At 38.5% G+C, this 22,705-nt stretch overlaps 2 protein-coding genes across 4 annotated transcripts in view; one reads left to right on the top strand and one right to left on the bottom strand.

The window, feature by feature from the left end:
• MTMR1 (myotubularin related protein 1) overlaps positions 1–13,718 on the top strand; it is a 35,889-nt gene extending 22,171 nt beyond the window's left edge. For all 3 annotated transcript variants that reach the window (XM_085319622.1, XM_085319621.1, XM_085319620.1), the window contains 2 exons: positions 74–250; positions 12,474–13,718. In XM_085319622.1, the coding sequence (XP_085175748.1) occupies positions 74–250; positions 12,474–12,638 (342 nt within the window). In that variant the 3' untranslated portion in view covers positions 12,639–13,718. The remainder of the gene's footprint in view (positions 1–73; positions 251–12,473) is intronic.
• Positions 13,719–16,383: 2,665 nt separating this feature from the next.
• The window catches only part of CD99L2 (CD99 molecule like 2), a 13,942-nt gene continuing 7,620 nt past the window's right edge, over positions 16,384–22,705 (bottom strand). The window contains exons 10-12 of the mRNA XM_085319726.1: positions 22,526–22,649; positions 20,657–20,722; positions 16,384–20,224 (exon numbers count right to left, since the gene is read on the bottom strand). Of these exons, the coding sequence (XP_085175852.1) occupies positions 20,169–20,224; positions 20,657–20,722; positions 22,526–22,649 (246 nt within the window). The 3' untranslated portion in view covers positions 16,384–20,168. The remainder of the gene's footprint in view (positions 20,225–20,656; positions 20,723–22,525; positions 22,650–22,705) is intronic.

The raw sequence follows: 22,705 nt of genomic DNA, 5'->3' as shown, positions 1-22,705 counted from the left end.
ATATGTAATTATTGATCACCTATTTTAAGATTTTGCAGTCCTTATATTTAAATGTTTTCTTTTACTCAATCAGGAGGTAAGCACAAAGACTGTATCGCTGTGGTCCTACATTAACAGTCAATTAGATGAATTTACAAATCCTTTCTACGTAAACTATGAAAACCACGTCCTGTATCCTGTAGCCAGTCTGAACCATTTGGAACTATGGGTGAATTACTATGTCAGGTGGAACCCAAGAATGCGACCTCAGGTATGAGCTTTCACTTGACTTTTATGTCTTAGGTTAAAGTGCACATATCAAAATGAGTATTTTACCTAATGTTGAGTGCAGTATTTCATTTGAAAAGTACTTATCTGTTGTAAGTATTTCAGCAGGTGGTGGGGAGGGGGAAGTGATTTCCTAAAACAAGACATAAGCTGTGGTAAAACTTGGTAAAATGATGTTTTCATTAAATTCACCAGTGGAAGAGGAGAGTTGCAGTATCATTTTATTGGGTTGTGAAAGGTGACAGATTAACCATTTTTGTTATTAGAAGAATATTTTTATAACCCACACAGCGGTAATTATTGTTTTTTTCTGTATTGCCTTAGCTGTCTTGTAGATGCAGCTTTGTTAAGGTTTTGCCATTTGCCAGCAATGATGCGAAGTGCAGCAGCAGTTTTTTAAAGGAACTGGGCTACTTACCAGCTTATTTTATAGACCCTCCTCATTTTTTATCTTATTAGATACTTGTTTTCAGATGTTTTCAGGCTGGCATGCCAGAGATTAAAGAGTCCTTATTCAGGTTCCTTGATACATCTAGTATTTGTTCTTACAAGTAATGCCTACTGTTCAGATAAATCTCTAAATCTCATCACACAAATATCCCATATGCACTCATGCTTAAAAGTTGGAAGAAAGAATATTCAGCTTGTGTCACAACCATAATATATCTGAGGGTAGTGCACAGTCTCTTTATTAAGTTAACATTTGAAGGTATCCCCAAGCGTATTATGATAAATTACCTGTATTAAGTGACTGTTTGAAAGCTGCTTTCATCTTCTAGCAGTTAGAGACGTGAGCTTCAAATTTATTAGACACCCACAAGTCAGAGGCTGTTATAAAAGATGGTGTTTCTAGGTAAGTTTCAAGGGCAGTACATGTAGAAGTCCATGTGTCTGAGAAATCCCTTTTAAGGTACTAGTAGAGTCTGGATCGCTTGTTTTCTTGCTGGAATGTTTCCTTTAAACTTACTACTGTTTTCTCATTTGCCCTCTTTTCGTTGATGCAGTCCTATGGCTACTAGATGTTTATAATGTCTGTAAAGAAATAAGGTGCATTTTAATTTTAGTGATTCTTTTTTTTAAGTAAAGTTGTCAGCTACTTTTTAGCAAAATCTCAGCTTCCCTTAGCCTGTTTTCTGAACAGCATTTCCATATATATTTTAGTTTATTGACATGCAGCAATGTCAGCTTATTATTTGTATTTAATTGGGATCTGTAGGCCCTCAAAGAGAGCAGGCTTATTGTGCTAGGTGCTCTATAAACATTTATGAAAGCCAGACGCTGTCCAAAAGAGACTGAGGGATGGGAAGAAATGATACAATGAGAAAATGTTGTAACTCTCATACAATTAGCAGCAAGCTGTGCTCACTGCCACTCTGTCTCCTTGTTTTGGAGAATGCTCTGTATGTACCCTAACATGTGTGAGTCACTGATCTTCTCTGGTCTTTGAGGACAGGTCCCTCAGAACAGCAAACCCACATAATTACTGTAATTTCTAGGCCTAAAACTGTTAGTAAAATGATGATCTTGATAATTGCCCTCACTCTACCACTACCTTCTTGAAGAACAGTATAGCTATTTAGACCTCTCAGTTCTCCTGCATTAACTTATCTTTGACTCATGAACGTGTCATGCCTTTTCTCTTGTTTCTGGCCTGAAGTTTGTGTCATGACAAATATCTTTTAAGTTTCACATTTACTTGGATAAATTCGTTGAGGAAATTACAGTTGTTGGTTGTAGAACTGTGTTCTTCAATCTAATTATGAAACCTCAAAGTCATGCAGATAAATTGTGATTACATAAACTGTTGTTTGCTTCTCTGGTTTATGTTCTGTTTTTGCACTGTGTAGTTTCAGACCCTGTTAGCCCATTCAGTAATATTCAAATCCATTCAGTAACAGCAAAAAAGACCATCACCACTGGGACAGCCAGCAGGTCTTCACTTATCTTCAGGTGAACAGATTTCTTAAAGAGTCAGTGGAGATGGTTTAAAAATGGTGGATAGGGAGGACACGTCTCTGCCTACTGATAAAAGGCGATTTTTGTTGAATAACTTTGAATGTGTTTCTTTTGTTTTTCAACTGGAATAACAGAAAATGAAATATTTAACATTAATAAAGAGGTCTTCAAGAAATAACAGTTCAAGTCAAATTCATGCTGTTTTATCAGCTACAAAAAAATTTCTTCAGGAAACTGGAAAACGTTTGTAGTTTTTGAGCAGCTCACCGAAAAGGAGAGATGATTAGTACATGAATTTAAAGGAAGATAAAGGAAAAACCTTTTAATATAATCAGAATAGATGTTTGATACGCTTTCTCAACCAACTTCATGTTGTGGGAGAGGAAATTCATAAAAGCAAAAGGGCAGTCTTTGATTTCAGGCAATCTTTTAGGGTTTGTAATTTTAGCTTTATTAGTGAGGTTGGCCTGAATTTTTAAATTGGATGAGAGAAGTTAATCATCCTACTTTATTCACTTTTCTATTGGAATTGGGCATACAAGACCTTTATTTCTCTATTTGAAAATTGCTGTCTGAATACTAACTGTATATAAGTATTTTTGCTTTGTTTTACTCTCTTTAATTATCTTAGTCTCATTAGACAGTAACAGTACAGTAAGATCTGATCATATTTATCAGGGTACTAGGATATAGAGACTTTAGAGCTTCTCTTAGCTCTGTAAAGACAAGTTTGCTTGTAATGATGCATATTTACATTTATCAGAGTTTTGGGCAACGGTGAATTGGTGCTTTTGATGATATTTATGTGCATCAAGATTCCCGTTCTAGGGTGATGACTGTATTGCAGTAGATCCTGTTGAATTAGGTGAGGCATAGCCCCTTTCTAGAGGGTGCAGAGCTCAGGTGTCTGAGAAGTGTACTATGGGGACATCTCTTGTGGATTCCCTTCTTGCTGAATTATGCTTCAACAAGGTCATTTTAATTTTTAAGTGAAATAAAATGTTCCCTGTTTTCAGTTTGGAGGTGTTACATCATTATTGACTATTTGTCCCAAGCAAACTAGATAGATTTTTAGTCCTATCCTATTTGAATTTATTGACTGAGAAGAGATTTTCACCTTTGTCCTTTCCTTAGATTGGACTCGTGGAAGATGAGCTCTTTCATTCAAATACACTGTGCTACCTTTACCTGCTACTGGATGTACAGATGATTTTAAAATAAGTTTACTAGTCTGGAACAGATAATAGCATACTTTCTTTTTTTTTCTTTTTTCTTTTTTTCAGTTGAAAACATATTTCCCCTTCTTTTCTTATGTAATCATTCAAGCCTCCTCTTTGCAGTGGTCTGAGAAACTCTAGCTGCCAGTTGTCTGTAATCTGCTTGGGCTCTTTTGGAAGGTGGGAAGAATGCAACAAATGATATTCCTGAATATGACTTCTGCAGGAGCAGTGTTTTTTGAAATGAAGTACTCTGTTATTCATATATGCAGAACATGAGTAAAGGATCTGATCCTTTCATCAAGTAGTATCTGGATACATGAGAGTGAAAGAATTTTAGAAAGTAAGTTTTTCAGTCATCAAATTTGGGTAGTATCTCTTTGTCAATTAGCATATCTTCTGTTGGTTTCATGCATTCTGGAAAGGAGGTTTTAACCTTTGGAGTGGAGGGCTTTAATTTCATTTTGTTTTATTTTTTTCTATCCCTGATAGTTTTTCTTCAAGTTGTTTTCCTGGAAATTGTCTACTACTAGAGAGAATATCATAGGAACCCTTATGTATTTCATCGGACAAGGAGGATGTGGGGTTTTTCTTGTTTGTTTAAGAGTTTTATCCAGTATGCAAGGATAGCAGTGTTTATAACACAGAAATTCAGTTCAGATAGTGAAATAGATTTGTGTGCTACAGGCGACCTTCAGAGCTTCCATGAGCAGCCAGGAAAAGTCTGTTCATAGATTTAAAAAAAAGTAACAATAAAAATTTTGAAGTATTTTGAAAAAAATGGCTTAAAAAAAGTAGGAATAAATAGCTAGTTGCTCAATGTACACAGAAATGAGAAATGGTCTGGAAAATTTTTGAAAGCATTACAGTGGGGGTTAGGTTTAGCTTAGTTGGTTAGAGCACGGTGCTAATAATGCTGGGGTTGCAGGTTCGATCCCCATATGGGCCACTCTTTTGAGGGTTGGACTAGATGATATGCAGAGATCCCTTCCAACCTTACCGATTCTGTGATTACTGCTTTCTTCTTTTAGGTTGCTGTGTAGAATTGCAGGATGTGATGTACTGTGCGGTTGAGATATAGAATGTCAGCTGAACTTCAGTGTCAACAAAATGCTAACTATTGCATTTTTAAAAGACCAAATAAGTTGGAAAATTAAATGAGAATAAACCAGGACACATAATTACTGATACACTTTTTTCTGCACATAAGAGAATATGACTTACTACTTGATCCATGGAGTGTCTGTAGTATGGTTATACCTGCCTTTAGTAAAATTGTCTCTTGTTTCCATTGCTGAGTGTGTTGATGTTGGTTGTAATATTTTCGGTTAATACATTTGATTTAATACTGTTGTGTTAAACAAAGGACAGGGACAAAGGGATCATATGGCTTGACATTTTGGGCACTCTGTGGCCATGAACTGTGGTCTTGTCTCCCCTTCTTCCTCCTGCCCCAATATATGAGATGTCTAAATACCAATCTAAATGGACTGTGGATTTTACAATTAATGGCATTAGCTTGTAATGCATGCAGAGTTTACTGATCCTGTAAATCTGTACTATTGTTTGCAAAATCTGTATTGCAGTTCCCACACAGCAGGGTTCATAATTTCTATTTATCAGTCATTCCTTTTCCAGAGAGCCCTTGGGATTTTGGTTGGTCTCCCAGGAGCACACCTCTAAATAAGTCAAGTAGTATTGATTATTATTGAAAATTGCTGTTTTCATAATTTAAGATTTGCTTCTTCTATACTGTTAAATCTGTTTTAGAAGCACCTCTGTCAGACTTACAGCTCTTATAAAGAGGAACAAAAAGCTCAAGTGAAAGATGCTATGGTATTTGCAATGCAAAGAGATTTTAAAAAAATATTGACAGTCTTAATTCAAGCAATGAATTTAAAATAATCATTTTCTTCTGCAGCCTTTCTTCTCTATTGCTGAAACAGGTAAAGTATACCTGTTGAACAAGATGAAATACACTCCCAGTTTAACAATATTCATGTCAATGACCGTCCTTGAGCAAGTACGGTACACAGTAGATATCCATCCAGTTAAGAATTTACAGTACTGTAAATGAGTAGCTATTACAATTTCTTTTTATTTATCCTTATGTTGATATTGCAGCACACATAATGTGTATCCTTGGGTTGATAACACAATTTATATGGATAAATTTTATTATCCCAAAACACTTCAGGATCCTGAAGGATTATGTGAGTAGGAAAACCTGGAAATCAATATTGTAAGTGAGCCCTAGTAATTCTGTGAAGTGAAAGATTTGAATCTTTTTGGAAATGGAGTTGTGTTGTGTCTAGAAAGKTTTTTTTGTTTTTTGTTTTTTTTAATATGTACTATGGTTTGTATATTGTACGGTATAACTGTAGTTTATGTGTATGTGTAAAAAGAGGAACAAAAACCACACAAAACCTTTCTTTCCCCAAATCTTCACCCCCCATGGATAATTACTACAACTGTGAAGTGGTTTCACTTTTGCATGTGGATAATTTGGTTTAAAAAAATAGTTTCATATCAATGATGTTTTAAGCAATAAAAAATGTTTCATTAGTAGTCTTCTATGTATTTTTCAGCTCATCATAGCCAGTAGGTGCCTCATATCTTAAATATAGGAGAAGTATCTGCTTTTTGAATGAAACAGACAGTTAAGCTACCTAACCTTGAAAATAAAAACCCATCCATTGTTAACTGGTTAATATTGTAATATATTACATATTGGAGGGAACCTCCAATTGGTTCTCTGAAAATGAAAACTCTACTTGGCTGAATCATTTTGACATTATCTTACTGGGTTTTCTTTTAGTGTTTTTTTTTTTTTTGATTGTTTGTTTATTTCTTTTTTCAAATGCTGCAAGTACTGCAGCAGTGAGAGGTTTATATCGACTCTTAAAGGGGAAAGAGATTGCTCATGCATGAGGACTTTGACAGAGAGAAGCAGGCAAGGGCAACTAGCAATTTTGTAGATAAGGAGGGGAAGTAGCGGGGAAGAAATATAAGAGTTAGAAGGTAGGTGTGAGTTAACAGATTGTATGAGGGGCATCGTATCCTAAGCTTATGCATGGCTTGATGCAGAAAAGCTGGACTGGGTGCCTGGGGAATGTTGGAGATGGTGGGAGGGGAAAGGTAAATTCCTGGAAAACTAGGAAATTCTAAATACTTGACCAAATATAATCTTCCTAATAAGGTTCATTTGTTTAGCTTCCCCACCCCCTGCCAAAAAAAAAAAGAAAAGAAAAGTTCTTAACCCAATGAGAAGGAGATAATGGAATAAAAATAGGAGTTTGGGTGGGAAGGGGCTACAAAACTTGGTGGGAGCTTAAAATACTAAAAGCTTGCTAGAGTCATGGAAAACTGGAGTAAGGCTATAAAGGCATATTAAGCAATAGCAGTAAGGCTGTTGCTCAGGAGAGATGAAAGGAGTGTGCTCACAGAGTTTGAGTAGGTGGCTGGAAAAGATTAAATAGCAGTTGAGGAGGAGAGCAACAATCTAATGGTAAAGAGCACTGTTCTTAGTTCCTGAGTCAATATTACAGTAGCAATTAAAATAAAAACAAACCAGCACACCCAAAAGTCTTCTCGAAGTGCTGGAGCTAAATTCTTCACCAACTCTTAGAGAATCAGCATTTTGGTTAATGCCTGGAGCAATGTCAGACTTTCTAAGGATCTAAGCCCTTATCTTTCCTTACCCAGGCCCTGCTACTTAGCGATGCTAGCAAACTCCTTAGTCAAAGCCCTGCTTGGATTGTGTTTCTAGGTATATTAGGTGCAATGGTCAGCTTTGTTTTAATTTATTAACGTCTAATATATTTTAGTAAGTTTTATGTTGTTAGAGAAATCTGCTTTACATCTTACAAACAGTCAAATGAAAGATTTATTTTTTAAGTTAGGTTGACCCATCAAAATCTGTTAATGTATATTAAGCTTTATATTTCCACTTTTTGCTGAAGTATTTTAGCAAAATGTAAAGTGGAAAGATAAGATTAATAATGGAGAAATAATTGAAAGAAATTTGATTAGTTTTCAGCACTTTGAGGTTTTTGAGGTAGTAGTTTAAATAAAGTGCTAAAAACATCTTGAAGACTTAATGAAAAATAACCTAATCAATTTTTGAATTATAGTAGAACAGTTACAAATTCTTATGAAACTGTTAGCATACCTAGAACTCTAACAAAAAATTGAATACATTTTTGGGTCAGTTTTCATCTTGTGTAGTCCCCTCCTGTGTACCAGAAGTAGCTATTATCTTTCTTGTAGAGTATAAAACAAAAATGATTAGAAACTGGCTCTAGTGGTCCAGTGTTGCCTAGCAGCATGACTAAGGTGATGTGCTGGGAAGCTGGTATTACAAAGGAAAGGATGCAGGCGCTTCTCAAAACCCAGCCTCCGGATAATGGCGTAAAGCAGCAAAGGTGACTTGAATGCGACTGGGTTGTGGGTCGTGTCATCTTCTGAGCTTCTGCTCTCTGATTTGAGAGGCAGGATGACAGAGCAGAAAACAGTACATCTGCTGCTAGACTCCAACAGATTCATCTCAATCAAATCAATTATTTGATTTCCTAACAGGACTGTACTAAAAGTTTGCTGTGAAGATGCTGTTTATGCTGTATAAGTATACACTTCATATTAAGGTGATAGCCAGATCTTTTAATAAATGATGTTTTCCAGACTTCCTATTTCGTATAGAAGTATCATTCTTTCAGTTCATTTTATCCTAAATGGTGCAAAGTGAAGGAGAACTTAGTTTACAGCAAGCTATCACAGGTGGTATTGTGAAGATTTGTGGACCTATTCTGAAGAAGGCTTTATTGGAGGGAGGAGTCGCACACTGAAATATAATGGTGTGGAGTGCTGAAATTGTAGACAGTAACCTGTAAGAATTTTCACAGGATAGTATGAGAAACTCTGGCACTTCAGGAAATGCAGGTGTAAAGTAAAGGTTTCTAATTTTCATCACTTTTATGACAGATTTCACTTAAACATGCTTCATCCTTTTAATCCTCCTGCATCCCTCCAAGATAGTGGGAAGCTGTGTAATTCTAGTTTTAATTGGTTCTCTTAACTGTTTCATTTCAAAAAATATGTGACTTGAGATTGAGGATCTCAAGTGCTTCCCCCCCCCTTTTCTCTTTAGCACCATTGTTTGTCTTCTCATTCTTTCATACTGCTTTTCTCGAGAAAGGGAAATTACAGTGGAAGAATTCAAGTGCAGCTCCTCATGCCATGCTGCATCTATTTATTTATTTATTTAATATAACAACTTATATTTTACACCTTTCAACTGTCTATATCAGCTTTATCTTACACTATGACTGTATGGTCTTTATATCACTAATAAACAGAGGTATTGTTAGCTGTTTGAAAATATTCTAAAAGTGCTGAAGATTTCTCTAGGTTGAATTTGACATGTTATTTCAGGACAGTAAAGAAGGTACCTGAGGTTTAGTGTGTGAAATCCGTTTTTGCGGTTTCACATGGTTTTATACCATTGTTTATCCACACGATACTCTGTGTGTGCGCACGTGATGCTGTGTTAAATGCAAGCAACAAAGAATCTTTTCTTTTGAAAAACTTAACCATAGGAAGTCAATCATGTTTACACTGCCATATAAAATAGCATGATGATACGTACGTCAAACTGTTTTGCAGTGTTTACATCTAGCAGAGACTTTTAAAAGATTATCATTTTCTTCCGTTATATAAAAAAGCTTGTGTTCCCTTGCTTACAACTTTACCAGGCTTTAAGGATTTGTGTTGAGTCACAAGTGTGTGTGTCTGAATTGCTTCTGCAAAACTTTGTCCAAAAATCTCAGATGCTTATGGGACCTGGACTAAGAAAAATGTTTTCCCATATCAAAATACTGATATTGTTGATTTCTTTTTGTTGGAAAGGTGCTGGTTGTTTTTCTTTAGTATTTCATCTCTGTGGCAGACTTGAAATTTCAGTGAGAGATCACCTTTCAGAAATGTGCCTGTTCACATCCTGGAAGAAGTTCAGGCATTTTGGAGGGCTGAGGTTAGAACAAACTCGGTGATTTCTCAAGGACCACGAGCAAATGGGATTAGAAAGGAAGAGTGAGATCTGATAAGGAGTTGGAGAGAGCTGTGACCTAGGAATCGGAACAAGAAGTGAGTAATGCTGTGAGTGTTGGAGGTCTTTAGTTTCAGTTCAGCCCTTTGAATATAATCTGAGAAAATAATCCCTTTAAGTTTCATATGGACTGTAGTAACAGCTTAATTGAAGACGCAGAGTTAAGCACTTGCTTAAGTGCTTGCTTCAGTTCCCTGTCTGTAAAAGTGGAGTATACTGCTTCTATACCTCATGAGGGTGCTGCAGAAATAAATGTTTCTTCACGTAAGATGAAAGTGTAGAACATCCACTAGGAAACTTTAATTTATAAAATAAATGTTAGTTATTTTTCAACCTTAATTTTGTGCAACACAAATGTGCACCCTCTTCATAAATGCCATTATTGTTGTTTAGATAATTTATTTTAAGGTGGTTCTATTCTTTGACATAGAAACATTGAGAGAACAGCACTTTCATCAAAATTTGGAATATGCGGTTTCCTGAATTTGATTCTGGAGGAATGCAGGAGTGCAGCCTCTCTCTTTCTTTTTTAAGCACATAGGATGCTGCTTCTGCAGCATCTTTTATGCAGTAGTGAATTCTCCAAAAGCTGGTTGTATGATGCTGCTTTTCACAAGTGTTTGAGTAGCACGCAGTGAAACACACTGGGTAATATATTGTTGAAAGATGTCTAGGAGGAAATTGGCTTGTTATGCTGAATGATGATGGAGCTGTTCAGAAATCAGGTGTACAAATCTCCTGTGACCCAAGGCTTGCGTGACTAATGATACCAATGGTTAAATCATTCTGTTATAGACCTTAGTGTTCCAGGAAAATGTCTTCATAAAAAAAGAACTCTGCAGTGGGAGTGTAGGAGGGAGGAGATCTTTACTCGCGGAGAGAGGGAGGGAGGTGGAAGAGGAGGGACAGTGCTAATTCCAGAAGAAAATCTTGGTCTTCACTGAAATTTGAATTCTCCATAGTATGTATTACAGCATCTTGGAGGAACTTCATTGCTGAGCTCAGTTTTGATATGTTCATAGGTGCATATATTTTCTTTAGATCCCCTCTGGGAAATGAGATTAGCTACTGTAGGAGGTGGTTTGTTCTGATTAGTGAAGGAGGCTGTTTTATTTGGTCTTGTTGCCTCACTTGCGAAAAACTTTGTGTAGTTCTCACTGAATAAGATTGCAGGAGGAGAAAGGATTCATTCCAGGGCAGAGGCAGGACTCCAAGGTCATACATAGTGGTATGCAGTGATAGTTCTTCTGAAGACATGAAGTTATGCTTTTGAAAGTGCTGTAGGTGACATACTGGATGAACTGAGGACTCCCAGAATACTGGAGGTAGAGCTTTATGAATAGACTGAAGTTTCTGTTCATGGTATAAACCACAATACTAGAAAAAAGTACCAGGTCAAAAAAATGTTTCACTTCATCTAAATAGCTGGTATTATTTTAGTCTTTCAAGTTAAAATTCAAGTAAATTTGGAAATAAAACAAGATTTTTCTGTTTTGAAAAACACAAGCGTTAGATTTTGAAAATTTCAAAATCTGATGCGTGGATTTTTGATAAACTTTCTTTAAAAAGTCTGAATTCACAGAAGTGTGAATGGTGACTCAGTTGTGCATTGATGGCAAGAAGAAACCCTTTCAGTTTCTTGGTATCTTCTATACATAGCACCATGTAAGAATTTCATGCTTGTATGTGCAAGCCAGCCCTGTAATCACTTTTGAGCAGTAGAAAGCAATGATTGGTAAGTGCAATACTTTTGAGCCTGGCATTCCCGAGGCGTCAGATATAAATAAATGACTTTGTGTATAACAATCCATAGATTTCCCACTTCTGCATTTCTCCATGATTGTCTTGCCAGCCCAGTTAAATTCTTTACCCATCTTACTCTTTCCAAAAGCTGTAAAGAATTCAGAATTTGAAGGATAAAGTAAATTAAAAGCAGTCAGCAGTCAAACTCTTTTTGGCTACTCTCTGGCATTTGGAAGAAGGAGAGGTCTCTGTGCTTGTCTGAGGTAATGGATCTAGCTGAAAGAAGAAGAGATCTTCCTTTGGCCTGATACATTTGAACGCTCTAGGTGATACTGAAAAATGCCCTTTAGAATGCTAATAAAGACCTTTGGCCAAAGGTGCTGGTGTTTTTCAGGCCACTTAGTGAAACAGAGGCAGAAACGGGTAGGATCCACTTTTGCAGAAGGCTGCTCAGAGTGTGTGTCTGGGTGGGCCCCACAAGCACAGTCCACTTCCACCACTGACAAAGCCTGGCTGCAAATCCCGAGCTGGAAGGGGTCACTGTCTTGGAAAGGTGCCTGTTGAGAAATGTATCAACATACTCCATACGGATCTAAAACAGTTGAAGGGAACAGACAGTCTCCTCACTGTTCATTGGTAGTTATCTAGCATTAAGAGCGCATTAAGAGTGACGTCTAATAGGGATTGCACTACCAGATCTGACTGTAGCCCCTGTAACTATTTCTAAAATTTGCCTAGACAGGAGCTCCTCAGAGTGAATCTGTAGAGATCATCCTTTTCAGTGTCCCGGACAAAGCACTGAATGCCAGCTCTGTAAACTCTTTTTACATAACAAATTCTGTCTCAACAGGCAGGAGGGAGAAATTCCTGGGGAAGACATTTTAAATTAAACTGAAAGTGATTTTGGTAGCAAGGGATAGCAGTACATCTATTGGAATAATTTGGTATGCCATAAAGTCAATTTGCATACAGTCTTTTGAATAGATTTTTTTGCCATCTATGTTGTTAGAAAGTTTGCTGAACTTTCAGATGACTAAAGAAATTCAGTTCTCCCTAAATACTGATTTAATGAAATTCACAGGTGTAGGATTTCTTATGTTTCTGAGGAAAACACAGTTGTTTTCTTCTGTTACTTAAGAAGATAACTCATTATGGTCCATGTAACCTTTTCTTTCTTCTTCCAACAGGTTCCAATCCATCAAAATCTCAAAGAACTACTTGCCATCCGGACTGAACTTCAGAAGAAGGTTGAAGATTTGCAGCGGGAAGCTGCTACTCGATCTATTTCCTCCTCCTCTGATAGAGGTTCTTCTCCTTCCCATTCAGCCACGCCAGTGCACACCTCTGTGTGATGTATAACAAAAGCTATGTAAAACAATTTATGTCAGGTAATACAGAGAGGAGAGTGGAATTTTTCCCATCCCACAGTAACTGTGACTTACAGTTTCTATGATCTATATGCCTTACTGTGTTTGGTATTATCACGATGAGGCCAAAAAGAGCTTCAGTAGATGTGATGTGTTTTCTTGTTGGCAGTTCCCACGTGTGTTTTGACTAGCTAAATCACCAATTGTGAAATAACTTTGTTTTGAGCAACTAACAATTTAACCATCCTAAAAAGGGATCCATCTGTCAGACAGAAAAATTCCTCTCGTGCTATGTGGGGTACCATGCCTGGTTGGGAGACTTGGATGGAATGCCATGTGGTGCTTACACTTAAGCAGAACACTGAACATTCTGAATGGGAGCTCTTTATTTCGCTCAGTACCCTTCTTTCTGTTTGTTTTTGACTAGCACAATTTTTTTGTTAGGTAATTGATGCACTTGGAAATTGAATTTAAATTAAATGTTTTCCAGTGAAGTCAGTGTTACATTTTAACTAAATATGCCATTAAAGTGGATGAAGTTAAACTGGATTTGTCAACTATACCACACTGACTTGTATGATGTAATATATTTGGTAAAGCATGAATTCTAGTTTTTTTTTTTTTAATGCCTTTTGTACAAGTTTAAATAAAGTCTTTTGACTACTTAGCTTATTGTTCAGTTTCAGCCTCCTGAGTAAGGGGTAAACTTAATCCTGTCAAGGTCCTGTACAAAGTAAAGCTTGATTTTCTAGCAAATGGTAATATTTTGGGTTGGAATGACACCCAGCTGTGTAAATTGTATAGTCTGTATAGCTCCACATTTTGCTAAGCATGTTTTGTTTTAAAGTGTACACATAAAATGCAATGCTGTGTCCATTTATGTACATGTCTGTGATGTTAAACATACACATACTTCCATGTTTTTAAGCTGTAAGTTCAGAAAATGGATCCTGCCTATCCAGATTCTTTTGAGGACCTTAACTTGTAATGACTTTGAGGAAGTTTTTAAATATGATCTTAATTGGTTTTCTTGAAATAAAGCCTAATGGCTTTTTGTTTTGTAAATTGCTGCCAGCAGTTTTCTATAAAGTGAATAACTTAATCTGTATTTTCATATAAAATACACATCCTCTACTTTCTTTCAACTCTCTGAAATATATTATCAGAGAGATTCGATTACTGTTCTGCGTAACATCCAACCTTTTAAAAACATTATTCAGTTGCTGCCTTGGAAGGCTTGCAAGTGGTACATGCTTAAAATTTCCCTTTGTTTTTTTTTTTCTTCTATGTTTCTTGAGAATCTAGTTCTTTTGCTTAGGCAATTTAAATACTGAGCTCTGCTTTTTGACTTGCTCTTGTATTGCTTCAAGTTCTGCTGGCAGGAATTAAGTCCCATTCTTAAGAATTCAGTTGGTTCTGTATGCTGATGTGGCTCTTACTGTCTGCAAGCAGTCATTTATTACTGCCCATTTGTTCTTAATATGAGATAGAGCCATGTGCTTTCCTGATTTTCTGCAATCATATAACTTGTATATAGTTAATGAGTAAGGTGAGCTGCTGAGCACTTTTACAGCTGTCAAGTGGAAAGGCAGAAGTGCTATATCCAGTCTTATAAGTTTACCATGCAGTGCATAGTATTTCAATATGTCTTTTTTTATTATAGTTAAATAATTGAATTTTATAATAGATACTCACCTGCAAGAATAAAGCTGATGATGGTGCAATTTTCATCAACCTAAAGCTTTTAATAAATAGATGAAAGATATTTTCTGTTTTAAGGAAGGAAAAAAAATTAAAAGATTCTGTTAAACAGTATGCCAGCAGTGAATTTTACATGGCCAAACTATGTTGAGCTAGTGTTGAATGAAACTCTTCTACACTTCATATTTCCTTGACGTTTTAACTGTATATTGAAGTAAAGCACATTATCTCTAAAGTGCAGTGCTGAAGAAAGTCATTTGAAGTTTTTCTCTTTATTAGTGTTAATAATCACAACATATATCCTCCATAATTATTAGAAAGGAATGACTGGATTAGCTTGGGCACTCGTGAGATTTAAAAAACTTGAGATTCCTAGAGCTAATATCTGAAGATTCAATTTTGCAAAGAAAACGACTGCTTATTTCAGCTGACTTGCCTGTGCATCCGCAAGTTCCAGCATAGCTCAGAGATCTGTCTCTGATGTGAACAGATAGAATGGGGGAATGTCCTACTATAATATTTAGTGGGGGTTTTTTATATATATTTAGCATGGTAATTTTCAAAGATACTATATAGCTCTTATATGTGCTAGTTAATGCTTAGTTCTATCCAGAAGAGATGACTAATAAGCTCTATATATTTAGCATGGTAATTTTCAAAGATACTATATAGCTCTTATATGTGCTAGTTAATGCTTAGTTCTGTCCAGAGGAGATGACTAATAAGCTCTCTTTGCACTCAGTCTGCTTCCTAGTATTCAGATTTTTATCTTAGTGATTTTTATTTTTTTTAATAAGACAAAATCGAAGTGATTGAGGAAAGAGCAGAATCCTGTCTCCTGTCTGATGTACCTTGAATAGAACTATTAACTTTCAGTTGAATAGATAAATGTCCTTTTGCTTTAATTTTTGCTTTTGACTCTAATGAGGGTAAAGGGAATATGCTCAGACAGCAAGCAGCTAAATTTTACCTGCAGAGTTTTCTTACCGTAAGTGATACGTGGGAAGGGGAACAACTCGAATCTAGGATCCCAGAATGGTCTGAAGCCCTGGTAAGTAACGAAGCCATTTTTGGTTGTAAAATAAGTTGATTGAATCGTCAGCATCAGATACGTTACAATTTAGTTGTGTTTCAAAGCTGAATTACGCTTTTTCCTCCTTTGCAGATAAAAGTTGGGTTTTTTGTTTAATAGAAATGGAAGAAGGCTTTTAAAGCTGATAAAAAGTCTTATCTGCCTGCTTTTGTTCCTTCCCCTCCCTCCTATATAATCACTTAGGCAGCCTTCCTCTCAAGGGGTTAAAGCTTTAAAAGGAAGTGTTTAATTTTTTTCAAGAAAAGCTATGCTAATTCATTTACTGTATTTAATAATTCCAAGAATGGCCGGTTCTCTGGGTGCTGGAAATAAGGGATCAAAATACCCCATTCATGTGGATTGAGCCCCACAGCAGAGGATAAAAATGGGCAATGTGGTGTATTCCCCAGGCAAGGCAAACTTTCTTCTTACATTAAAATGCAAAGAAAAGAATGTCCATTTGCTGACAGATTACATCTGAAGTAAGTGGATATCCTATCAGAGCTCTCCTGACTGCCAGATCTTGGGCAACTGGGAAGAATTTTATTTCTACAAGAAATACGAGTCAGACTAGGTAGGTTGAAATATAAAACACTTTGAGGGTGAGACTGGGCTCTGTAGGAGCTAAGGCCAAAAACTTCATTTGCATTGCATGGGAAATTCATCCACTGGACATGAAAATACAAAGAAAACCTGCAGAAAACCTATGGCAGTGAAGTGGACCAAAAAAATAACCATTTTGAATGTAGATGAGGATGTAGTGTAATACATGCTTAGTGACTTGAGTGCATTTTTACCATTAAATGAAGGTTTTCACAATGACGCTTTCATCTCAAAAGGCTGCAGCTTGTTTCTTTAATATGAACGTTTTAGTGTATTTTAGAGGGATGTATCCCTTCGTAGTTTACTTCCAAAACGCAGTACCTCTGCCCATCAAAAACAAACCAACCTCAAATGTCTTACTAGTCAAGTCTGTTTTATTTGTTGTTTTTCAATGATAGTCAAATTCTGAGTTTTACCCCCATGATCCTTGCATGCACATTAGCAAAACGAATCTGTCTTTTTACAGCATATTAAACTTTTGTTTGGTATAGATCACTTCTGCATTAGTAAACAATATGCCTTGCTTTTAAATGAAGATTTCACTGTAAGACATGATTCTTTAATTTTGCAGTACTGTTGTTTCTGAACTTCATTTGTTCTTGACCTTCACTTATTCCTGTAGTTCATGTGTTGTAGCAGCCAATTTTAAGGGCCAAGCCTCTCTACTCATTTCTCAGAATTTGAAATGGTCTCATGGACTAACTCCACTTTTTTGACAATAAATGAGTAGTTAAGACTGACAATACAGTGCTTGTAAGGGCTTCTTAATGAGGTTGCATGAAAATGGCTTTAGTGCCCCCAAAACATCTGAAATTAATGTCACAATATTCTGAAATAAAGAATGTAATGCCACAGTGTTCTAAAATGAAGAAACTACTACAGCATGGCCAGAGGAAAATTTAAGTAATTCACCTAATAAACAACAGCAAAAGAGCTAGTTAAGTGCTTACCGATTCTCTTTTCTGTATAATAGAGAAACCTGTTTTGGAATTTTTTTTTCATTAAAAATGGTGTTCGTTAATCTGAAGATGTGAGGTGTGTTATTAGTAAGAGCCACAGAACAGGTAGTACATGAACACTCAGGATAGCTGGATCTGTACTTCTGGACTAATGAAAAAAGTCCCATTTTTCTAGTGTTTTATTACCTTTTTAATACAGGATGAGAAAGTTCACACCATGTATACAGAATATAAGTGTGAGATTTTTAAAAAAAATTCCGTATCTGGATTTAAAGATAAATACTAATTAAATAAAGGCAGTTAGACAGGTGAATGCTGTATCAGTTGTTTCAGAACTTGTGTCATTACTAGGAAAGTACAGATGAACCCTCTCAGTTGCAATAATGCCTGAAATGTAGATGGTGTGAAGTATAAACTCCCCATTTTTCAGAGACCGAGCAGATAGTTCAGACTGAGAAGGAAGCAAACTGCAACAAAAAAGCAATTGAGCCTTAACTGACATTTAGCACATGAAGTCTTAAGGTTTTGCCCTGTTGTTTTGAAGAGAAGATGGGGTTTAATTTCTTCACTGCTGTATGTGTCAATATTTTTCTGTTAGAAATCTTGGAGAAAAAAATCTTGAATTCTATTACTGTAAACTTTGAAAAAGTGCTCCCTTTCACTGGGACACTTATATTTTTACTTATGTTATACCTAGAAATTACATTAAGGCATAAGTATTCACCAAAGTCATAGAAAAGGCCTTGGGGAAAGGAGTGCAGTCTATTTCTGAGTTCTAAAAACTGGTATTTTTCTCAATGAAACTGTTTTTTCCCCCCTCTTTTTTTTTGAAAAGCCAGCAGTATTGTGAATTACATGCATGCTTCTCCTATGTTCTAGTTTAACACCCTCCCAAAGGAGGAGTAAGTGCTGTAGACTCGAGCAATCCTGAACACTCCATTGCACTGTCCGCTAGACAAGCAGGGAGTGCGCTGCGCACTAACAGAGATGCAACAAAATTGATGATCTACACTTGCAAAAAACATTCTGTCATCAGCAAAAAGAGAAATGGAATTAGGTTCATTTGATCTCCCCAGGGAATATGACTTCTAGTGTTTATCAATGCCAGGTAACATTTTACCTACAGTTACTTTTCAGGAGTGCTTTCATGCCATAACTATCAAATATGTTTGGCTAAGAAAGAAAAGAACAGGCTGGAGTGTTTGGAGATGTAGTTACCAGACCCACGTGTGCGGCTTCATCGGCATCTGAGCTCTTGTACATGATGATCAGAATTCTACAACCCACATCTCTTCCTTCATAAAAATTCTACTCTAGGGGTACGCAAACATATATTCTGTATTCAATATCTTTTTCTTCTGCATCCAGTCTCAGAGAAACAAGTAGTTAAATGTTTTGTTTTCTAATCCAAATCCATTCATAAAACAAAGCAGTAGTAATTAATAGCAGTATTGGCCCAAGTGTTCCAAACACATGAGAGGCACCATGTATCTTTAGAGCTTGTCTCTGTTTTAAAAAGCTATAGTTGTTCTGTTAGAGCTAGCATAAGGCTTTGAAAATTCAAATGTGAAAACTTAAAGAATTGTGCAAAATACTTGTAATATTACTAGGCAATTTCCTTTTAAATTGAGCTGTTAGATAGAAATGCTCCTAGGCTTTTTCACCTACTGGCAAGGCCTTGTGTAAGTCAAGTCTACATGAAAGCTGTGAATTTGAACATCAAACAGAACACTTTTTTTAATCCACATTCGCACAAAGTATGTTTTGCAAAATGTTACAAAAATGCAGACATTTCAGGTTTATATATAAACATGGAGTGCTTCTTACACTAAATTAATTTCCCCTTAATTTTTCACTGTTTGGGGAAAATGTATTGGTAAGTAGCTGTGTCCACATTTTAATACTAATAAAAAAGACAGGGATTCTTGCAGCAAAGGTCGGGTCGTGCTGGAACCATACCGTTGAACAGGAGTGTAGGAACGCCGGCCCAGGACTGGCAGGCTCTCCCGGCCACAGCACAGCGTCCTGCTGGCAACGCTCATGCTTCCCAGGCCGCTGGAGGAACCCGCAGAGGACAGAGATGGACCTCCGCCCCCCTTAGGAAATTCTGCCTATTCTAAAGGTTAGTTGGTGTCCTGGAGGACAACCCTTTATATCCCTTTTCTGCCTAAGGTGACTGAACATTCACAATAGTGTGAATGCTTGGAGGAGGAGGAAGAGGCAGGGCGGGGGGGAGACTATATCTTGCTGAACTTGATTTCTCTTGTGGCAGTGTGTTACAGGTCTCAACTGATATGCTCTTCATTTTCTTTTGGGTTAAATCTGTAATTTGCTTTGGTATGAATGAGATCTGAACCTGTCCTTGGAAGCATATAAACAAACAGTTTTCATTTCAGTGACAATCTAAGTATCTCACTGATGACACAGACAAAGTGCATCACTTGGTAACTTCGACTCTATTCTGACCTTTAGCATAGCCATGCATTCAAGTGGTATTTAGCAAAAATGAGCACTGCATACACTGCTGTTACCGGTATTTGTGATTTGGGAGGGTAATCAGGTCTTTTTATTTGGTTAGAAGCCCAGTGCTCTGTGGTTGTGAGCATCCTTGACTAAAGAGCAGGGTGTCACCTGCTCAGCCTGAGGCCCTACCTGAGGACCTACCCATAGGCACTTTATTTTTAAGTGTAGTTACTCCAAGGATCGCCATCTACCCTCAGTGAATGTGCAGTTTTCATCACTGCCACTGGAAGTTATGTGCCCATAGCAGATGGCCAAAGTTGGCTGGAAGTGATTTACAAATGGTTTAGCATGATTTGCTTTGGATTGCTATTTACAGGCACTTCACTGTCCTCTCACCTGTTAGTTGTTCTGCTCCTTAGAAAAGACCTTGTCCCTTAACTGATGGTTGAACAGTACTGAAGCACCTTCGGTTGTTTTGCATACAATTTGAAATCAAACCTACAGTATTACTTCAATGTAAACACAGAAGTCTTTACAAAAAATACGTACTACTGTTCTAACCCTAAAGCCTACAGCAGTAAGAAGCCAGTTCAAGCCTAAGTACACATTAAATAGCTTTGGATTCAAATTAAATAAAAAGCTAAATTACAAGCAGGTAAGATCTCCGTGTTTGCTGCTGGCTGATTCTCTTCTAACCCCAGGTTGTGCTTCAGAGCTTCATGCTGTCTTGTTTGGTGGTTCTGCTGACTGTGTTTCCAGTACTGAATATTTAACTAGGGGAGGAAGAAAAGGATCATGAATACAATAGCATACAATGGAGCTAAACTGCAAGCAGTGGGTGCCTAATGCTGGGAGGTTGTATGTGACTTTAGAAAAGCCTTTACTTCAGCCTTGATTATCTGTCACTGAAAGAAGGATCATGCTTTTCCTGTCTAACACACTTCTGATGGCTGAAAACATGACAGCTAAATACTATCTGCCACTGTTTGTAGAATTGGATCCTTAATACAGAGCTTTTTGTGTACGGTAAGGGTGAAAAAAACATTGTAGTTGAAGTTTCACAAAAAGCTGCAGCCAAACCTAAGTGGTGTCTCCATCAAAGAGACACTGCAGCTCAGTAAAGTATGAGTGAATTTAAGGAAGTCCTTCAGTAAAGCTGCTTTTGTGGCCAGAGGCATAAAGGTTATGGGATGCAAAGCGCTCACCTTGAGGTTCTTCACTCACAACTGCTTCCATGTTTTCTCCTTTCACATATTCTGCGTTAAGTCCCTCTGGGAAGTAACAATAAAGAGTGAGATGGAAGGATAGAAAGTAAAAATGGTTTGCTTTGATGCCAGAAAAATTCTAGTAATAGCCTTATCTTCTGTAAAAGCTAAGATGCCTTTTTTGCAAACTCCTCTGGATTAGCAACAGTATAGAAACATCAGTAAGCCATATACAACGCTGAGAAAGCACTGCTGGATTTTGAAGTGACCACAGAGGCTTGCTTACAAGGCACAGCTTCTAACAGCATCCTTTTTCTTTCTAATTCTCTTGCTTCGTCTTTATCATGCAAGGCAGCGAGGCTAATTACTGCACTGAGAAGGCTCGGCTAGCTGGAGCTGCGTGGAATAGGTGTGCTGTCTGGATGGGACTGCTGTGCGTAGGGGCTGCTTCGAAGCTTAGATATATGGTATATTTCTCATTAAAAGCTAAACCATGCATAGCTGTAAAAAGCAGTTAAGAGCAGGGCTGTGTTGATGAAGCAGAATCCCAGTGGGGTGTCAAAGCCTGAGTAAGTCTGTTATTTAAATGCAAAGTAGTTTCCAATGTTTGCAACAAGTGCAGCCAAGGCCAAGGGAGCAGGGCTCAGCTTGTCCTTTGGGGCACGCATGCTGGGCGGGAGGCGGAGGCAGCCAGGGCCCACGGGGCACTGCGTAGACCGGGGGTGCCCAAACCCACGGTGGCCACCAGCTACCAAACCCGCTGGTGCTTGCACAGGCTCTGGCCTGTGCTTGGGGGTCTCAGTAATCAGCACCAAGCAGAGCGGGGAGGGGGGTGCAATCCTGCAGCACCCTTCCTCGCACTGCTGTGCAGGATTTTGGAACTTTTTTTTTCCCCAAGGCGTTGGCAGGGCTGCTGCAGCTGGCAGAGCAGTGCTGGGGAAGCGCCGCGCCGGCGCCTTCAGCCCGGGCAGCAGGCATCACCACGAGACGCAAGGCGCCTTTACCTCGACCCTCCGCAGCTTTGGAGGATAAGGGACCAGTCTTACCACCGGCGGCATCATCGCCGCCACAGCAAGGACCCGGCGGTCCCCGGGCGGCCGAGCCGGCCCGGCCCGCGAGCTGCTGGGGAGCCCCCGGCTTGGGGGCAGCTTCGGCCCGTCACCGTGGGGGGTAGGAGGTGGCTTTGTCGGCGGCTTTCGGAGCTAGGGATCGCTCCAGGCGGAAGAGGAGCCGACAGGGGAACCGAGCGCGCAAACTCGCCGCTGTGGAGGGACGGCCGTGGAAAACCAGCCCGGCCTGCTCCTCCGTGCTTCCAGCGAGCGGTCGGCGTACGGCATCGCCGCCTCTCCCAGGACGTGCGTTTTGCTGGGAGAACACCAAGTGTGGTGTCTGCTTCTCAATAAAGAGCTGCTTTTGCAGCGGCTGACGGCTCTTAGATTTCTGTCATGCATTGCAATGCATCTAAGGCCTGACATTAGCCCAGCATGCCATGTCTGATGGCTTAAATTAATCCTCCTTTATAATTAACTTTAATTTCCTGCCGCCTTTCTGGGGCTTTGTGCCTCTCAGCTTTCCCCTCATCAAAGCCCTTACTCTTTTTTTTTTAATTATTTATTCTTGCCAAAATATCATTTAAGTGGGGGGATATATACAAGGGTGTTTCACTCTATCACATTCATTTGACTTTTCCTGCTGATCTAATTTACCAAAATGCTCTTGTTTGTTTCAGGCACAACTGGGAAAATAACAGCATTTCCACAGAAGTTTCCAGCCCCCGAACGCCCTTCCCCAGAGCCCCACGGAGGGCCGACGGCTGCCGCGGGCCCCCCGGGTGCTTCCCCCCCTGCGCTGGGCGCCAGGGCCGCTTACGCTGGATGCTGAAGCAGAACTTCTTCTGCTGGTAGGAGATGTAGCTGGAGACAGCGCCGACGAGCGCCATGGCGAGGGCGCTGGCGATGCCGGCGATGGTGCCCGTCTCCACCGCGCTGCCTGCAAGGGAAGCGCAGGGAGGCGCTGGGGGCCGCGCACCGGCACGACGCTGATGCCGCT

This window comes from Rhea americana, unplaced genomic scaffold (genome assembly GCF_003343005.1).
Source record: "Rhea americana isolate MKP2758 unplaced genomic scaffold, rheAme1 scaffold_6, whole genome shotgun sequence".
Taxonomy (NCBI): Eukaryota; Metazoa; Chordata; class Aves; order Rheiformes; family Rheidae; genus Rhea; species Rhea americana.
The sequence above is the reverse complement of the archived record's forward strand: the minus strand, read 5'-3'. Positions and strand labels throughout refer to the sequence as shown.